The 6,043-nt window shown below is 45.9% G+C and overlaps 1 protein-coding gene across 5 annotated transcripts; it reads right to left on the bottom strand.

Moving 5' to 3' along the window:
- Positions 1-1,415: 1,415 nt before the first annotated feature.
- LOC124702923 (ABC transporter C family member 8-like) lies at positions 1,416-5,488 on the bottom strand. Of its 5 annotated transcripts, none has more exons than XR_007002817.1 (6): positions 5,154-5,488; positions 4,496-4,952; positions 4,368-4,417; positions 2,568-2,648; positions 1,909-2,029; positions 1,416-1,782 (listed from the first exon to the last, which is right to left on the bottom strand). XR_007002817.1 is itself a non-coding variant. In XM_047235103.1 (6 exons), exons 2-5 carry the CDS (start codon positions 4,868-4,870, stop codon positions 2,630-2,632), a joined length of 321 nt encoding a protein of 106 aa, XP_047091059.1. In that variant the 5' UTR covers positions 4,871-4,952; positions 5,154-5,488; the 3' UTR covers positions 1,416-2,029; positions 2,568-2,629. The 5 variants fall into 5 exon arrangements, 1 of the variants encoding a protein (XP_047091059.1); XR_007002818.1 differs by having other exon boundaries at positions 1,416-2,029; positions 4,496-4,575; positions 4,668-4,952; XM_047235103.1 differs by having other exon boundaries at positions 1,416-2,029; positions 4,525-4,575; positions 4,670-4,952.
- Positions 5,489-6,043: the final 555 nt, after the last annotated feature.

Raw genomic sequence — 6,043 nt, 5'->3', positions numbered from 1 at the left:
ACCAAACAAAAAAAAGGCAGGCCAGACCAGACACACAGAGCTGAGACGAACGGAGCTGAGCACGAAGAACTGATCTGAAATCCCGATTAATTTCAATGCACTAAGAAGAACCAAACCGGGAACACCCATCATTTTCAGATAAGAACATCAACAAGGAAATCACTACATAAAACATGAACAATTCACCATTCACGCAACAAAAAAATTGGGGAAAATATGAAGAACTTTTAAGAGAGAACGAGGAGGGCCTTGCATCCCTTGCCTCTCCTCTCCAAGGCGGAGCTATGGTGGCCCTCGACTCGACGTCATGTCACCGATGGCCTCACTACCGTTTCCTCCGCGCAGATGCAACAACACCTCAAGAACACGTCCACCTCACGTTCCAGTCGCGGCTACCTCCCGCGGGCACCGACAAGTCGGCCTCGACGCGAGTCTCACCTGCATGCTATGCGCCCACCGCCGCGGCCACCTCCACCTGGCGTTCCAGGCACTCACCGAGCCCACGGCGTCGCTGGTCCACTCACATGCTCCTCACCCAGCATCACCACGCGGTCGCTCCTGTATCCGCCGCGCCGCTGCCACTGCCGCCTGAGTTGCTCAAGATGTCCGCCTCGGGCGCGTTCAACAGCCTCGCCACGGCCGGTGACACTGCTAGCATGCTCGGTGACATCCTCCAGCGTGGCGCGGCCGGTGACCCTTGAGCGCAAGCTCGCCGTCCTCTGCTGCCTCCGCCGCTCCGAAGAGGCGGCGTCCGCCGCACACACGGCCTCGCGCGTGATCGACCGCATCTACGCTAAGTCGACCAGCCTTCGGATCCCGCGCAGCTGGCTCTCGATCGCCGAGGACCTGTTCCCCGGCACCAGCACACCGACCACCACCTGCACCATCTCGAAGGACAGCGTCAGCGCCAATGTGGGCGTCAAGTCATGGCTAGTGTAGGGTTCAAGATCTTGTTCGCCCGGAGGCCATGGAACGACATCTCGCCTCCGGTGAGAAGCGATGGCGCCAGTACTGATATCGTGGTGGAGAAGACCAGATGCACGGAGGCATGGCGGACTCCGCCATGGCCGGTGCAGATCTGACGACCGCGCACAGCCGGCAAGGTGGCGTGTGGGAGAAAAGAAACCTCAAATCTTGCCGGCGGCGAGAGCAAGAGGAATTGTGGAGAGAGCCCGGGAGCCTCACTCCGTTTTGGACAGCGACAGCAATAGCATCTCTACCTATGGTGTCGACATTGGAGCGGTTCCCGCGGAGGAAAGCCGGGAGAAAAGGAGAGAAGGAGGTGATAGATAAATTAAGGGATGGAAAATAAAATGTCCAGTTGACCAGGATGGGCGTGAATCTCGAGAAATCATCTAACGGTACAGAATACATCCACACCCATGCTTGGGTGTACAAAATCCACACTCTCGATGAACAAACTAAACTTCAGTGCATCCCACAAATAACTTAGTACAAGCAAAAATGGTCAAGAAACTTTAAACCACAGGAATTGCCTATTCATTATAGACAATAATCAACATGTATACCGCTAATAATTATTCAAGCATTGCAGTATTAACAATGACACGAATTTGACAACAAACTTAAAGGTAAGTACGTACATGACCAGTATAATGACTAAAGAGGATTGATCAATTCTATTTTATGAAGGTCCATCTATCCCTTAGCTTTGTCTCACAATTTTTCATCGTGTACTCATGGTTGAGATGATGTGTTCGACAAAAAAAGGTCCGAGTACCAAGAGTAACCCTTAAACACGCAAATAAGAGAGAGCCATTCCTATGAACATCAAATGCACATTAGAAATGGCTGAACAATGAATCAAGTTCTTTTAATCTGCAGAATCAAGGGCGCACAATTTGTAGACACGTCAAATTCAATTAGTGTAAACTGGCGGATATTTACCTCTTCCCCTACCCATCCCCGACGGCCACGTCCTCTTCCATGGCCACTTGGTAAGTCATTTGCATCCTGGTCAAAGTCAGTTGGTGGCTTGACCTGATCAACATGTATCAGTGGGTAGTAACTGCAAAATTCAAAGCTATGTTAAATATACGCCTTGAAGAGAAGAATCTGCACATGAGAATTACCACCGTGCTAAACCACCCTATTAACAACGAATCCACAAAGATCACCACTATGAAAAACAAGGACTAATTTTTTTTTTTTGTTGGAGCATTTTTTTAGTTTTACTGTTGTGAAATCCCAATAGTAGCATGATCATTGTGCTTCTTTAGAGACGAGGCTAAGCAACTTTTGTTTCTTTGCATTTCCTTGATCCGTATTTTTTTTCAATGATCGGAGGCCTTCTGCAAACTTTAAATTCTAAAGCGCTGGATATTCCTTTTGTCAACCAAAAGCTTTGGATATGCTAACAGTTTATGACTATTTTTCAACAACGTAACACTTGAAGAATGTTCAATGCAAAGATACTTAATATGGTACACAAATATGACCTTCGCCATTTTCGCAACAAATGGCACTACACTAAGCTGTGAATAATGAAACAATACCAAGCACGCACTGCAAATAAACCACAATGTAACCAAGAGTTTAAAACCAACCTGGGTAATCTGACGATCATCCAATTCAATACTGTTCTTGGAGACTGATCACACAAATGCCTCTACGCCCTTACCTTGTCCCTGCCAAATCACAGATGAACCACGTGATTATCAGAGAGCAATGAGGCAAAACACTTTACAAAGAGTAAAGGAAAAAAAATTAAAGGAAACATGACTAAATATATAGAAACACAGATAAACTCGGGTTTGTACTCTGTATTAGAGGACATCCAGTAGTGAGTGTTAAATTCTTGAATGCGGGATGAGGGGCAAGCAAATGCAGCCTTGAGCGAATATGGCCTAGCGTGTCCTGGTTTCAGTATCAACCATAGATAGTCTAGAAAGTACAACGGTGTTTTCATTTACCAGTCTAAAAACTGAGTTCTCTCTTATAACAACAGCAAGTCATCATCGTTTCTGTGCATTGACACATGTAAAACATATCGTAGACAACCGGTGTTGGTTGGGAATAAATAAAAGTATATGATATCATATATCAAAAGTCACTCTGTTGTGGGAGAAGTATGTCTTGAGCGTGGTTTGTGCTGTGTGATACTAATGTGACATGATATTCATGATATGGTCGTGATACATGTTGACATCATCCTATTGCTAATTTCCTACTCATTTCTCATCGTTGTGCATTTATGTTTTTCACCAACACTTCAAAGCGACAAGGTACAATGCGTCATTCTCCCCTTTCCTCCGTCAAGACCAACCGGTGACTCTATCTCTAGTTCTACCCCCTACTAAATTGTGTAGCTATTGCACTCGGTGTCCATCCAACGATAGTTTGGTGTCAAGTCTTCTCGAGCTCAAATAATAAGGATCACAGTTTTCATTGCCTCCGGCAACAGATGCACATGTGTTAATTGTTTAAAACATGAGTCGTAATGGATAAATTGGCAAATGGAGGAATCTGCATTCACACATTTTGGCAACGCCCTAATAAATTGACCTTTTTCTTCCTTTTTAGTTGTCCATCACGACGGGATTCGCCCCTAACAGAATATTTGAATAATGTCATAATACATATGTGAGCCACGAGTTTTGAGGAGGAGAATGGGTGAGGCCATAACATATATCTTTTCTAGATAATCATTAGCACAAAGTAAACTCAGCATATTTTGTGACATGTGTGCAAAAAAGGTGACCCGGCTACCATTTACTAACAATCGGGATTCAGGCAAAAGTGCACATAAGTATTTTATGTGGTCTAACAATAATATCCATGTTTATTGGACTTGCCCTAAGTCACCACATGTTGGTGATTTTTCTCATATTCTTACTTTTATTAATCAAAAGTGATTTACATCCTCCCTGGAATCTAACAGTGAAGATGCCACGCAATCTATATTTTGTGGCTGAAAATTAGAGTACTAAGTATCATTGGTCTAATATTGCACAGAGAAGTACAAAAATGATTAAATAGTCAGAAAATGTGAAAATAGGTTACACTGAAGTGAACTTCAGTTCCAGGCCTATAAAAGGTCTTACTTAATGAGGCATTGACATCATCGGTGCAAGCCTGCTGGAGGTCATAATTTTGCATTTGCTAGCACACATAACCTTGTACATGATTATTCTAGTACTGGGTTAGGTGCACTTGAGAGGAAATCTGGTCAATGTTCCTGATATTTGAGCTAATTGAGGAGTATTTGTCCGGACACTATTTATAGATGCAGTTATATGGACTAAACAATAGTTTTTTTTCCTTCGCTAATCATATATTGCAGCTAGCTTGCTATACACAATCCTCCAAACATTACCAGTTCAAAATGCAAGTTCTAACAAAATTACCGAAAATCCTCAGAAGTTCCCTCCTGAATTATCGCCCTCTTCTCCAAGACCTAAGGAAGCAAAATAATTTAATATTAGATAGTATCATGGGGTTTTATTCTTTTCTTGAGCGCAGATAGCAAACCTACAAAAATCTGATCAACCTCGGAGAAACAACCTGATGTGTAACAAAAATGACCCTTGCCTCAAGGGACACCATGACACAGTCCTTCAAAAACAAAGTTATGTCACATCCATGATGAAATTATCATTCCATAGTTAAGCTACAGCTGTTGAATTGAGAATGAGAAGGATCCTGACACTGAAAAGGGCTGCAGCGATATACGGTTGATATTTGCATCGATGTAAACAATCATTGCAAGATGAATCATATACTTCTGGCCTCCGGTCATGTTGAGGCCTCTCTGCCAGATCTTCATCAGGTCATCGTGCAGGAAATTCTCCATGTCCTTGTCCAGCACGCAGGACCTGACAACGCTCTTGTACTCCTCACTATTCATCATCTCACCAAAGAGGGTTGGTGCACACCGTGCCACTCTAGATCAACGACATCTATGAAACGGCAACAGAGCCAGACACCGCCACCTAAATGAGTAACAAAGAAGATTAGTTTCATAGTGACCATGATCAGTTCGTCATTTGGAAATCTTCCACAGAAGTTAAGTCTTTTTACATAGGAATGTACTGATTCAAACATTGTCTCTTCGAGCTAAAAAAAGCCACAGGATTATGGACGGGGATCGTGAATTACACGAACACAACAAAAAATTTGGAAGTCTTTTTTACCTGCAGGCTGCAGCAAGGTGTCGCCGCAGCCTTCGATTGCTTCCTCGCCTCACTCTCGATCCCCCACGGCGCCGGTGCATTCCACAACCATCCTCCTCTTCGGCTATTCCCCTCCAATTCCGTGTGTGGCCCAGCGCCACGGGCACAATTGAGAAACGCGTTGAGCGAGGCGGTAGCCACGACGCGGGTACCTTGGTCAGGCGAGGTGGCGTCTCGAAGGGGCTCAAGGGCGGTGGTGGAGACTTCATGGTCGATGGCGTCGGCGGCACCGTCCGTCCGGCGATTAGGCCCGCGGCCCTTGATTTCTGCTACCCCCGCCGCCCAGGTCCGGGCTGCCTCCTCCGAGCCAGGCCTTCGATTTCTGCTCACGCTGCCTCCAGGTCCGGGCCACCGCCACGCGAGGCCGCCTTGATTTTGCCTGTCGCCGCCTAGGTCGGAAGGGGATAGAGATGGGAGGTAGCGGTGAACTGCAGTTGCTACACGCTGCTCTTCCAAGGCGGACGTGGGTAGATGAGGTGGAAAAAAAAGACCAACCAACACAAAACTTACTAAAGTCGTGCGTGCGTGGCCGCACCTATTTCGTTCCTTTTCATCTTTTTTCTCCGCGTGGAATTGGAAACGACGGACCTACCAACCATCCTACCACCTCTAGCCATTTAATATAGTAGAGATAGGCCGAATTCGTAATATATTTGAATTCAGCCAGAGAAAAACATAAACTAAAATTAAAACACGTCGTTCTACTGCCGAAATGGTGGTAGAACGCCGTGTAGTCACCGCCATCCTGCGTTGGCGGCGCTTGCTGGCTACTCTAGCCGGGAGCCCAACGGCTGGACCCCTGCCCAGAGTCGTCGAGGCGTGGCAGCGACGGCGTTGGCTTGTACCACTCA

This window comes from Lolium rigidum, chromosome 3 (assembly GCF_022539505.1).
Source record: "Lolium rigidum isolate FL_2022 chromosome 3, APGP_CSIRO_Lrig_0.1, whole genome shotgun sequence".
Taxonomy (NCBI): domain Eukaryota; kingdom Viridiplantae; phylum Streptophyta; class Magnoliopsida; order Poales; family Poaceae; genus Lolium; species Lolium rigidum.
This window is presented reverse-complemented; position numbering and strand designations above follow the sequence as displayed.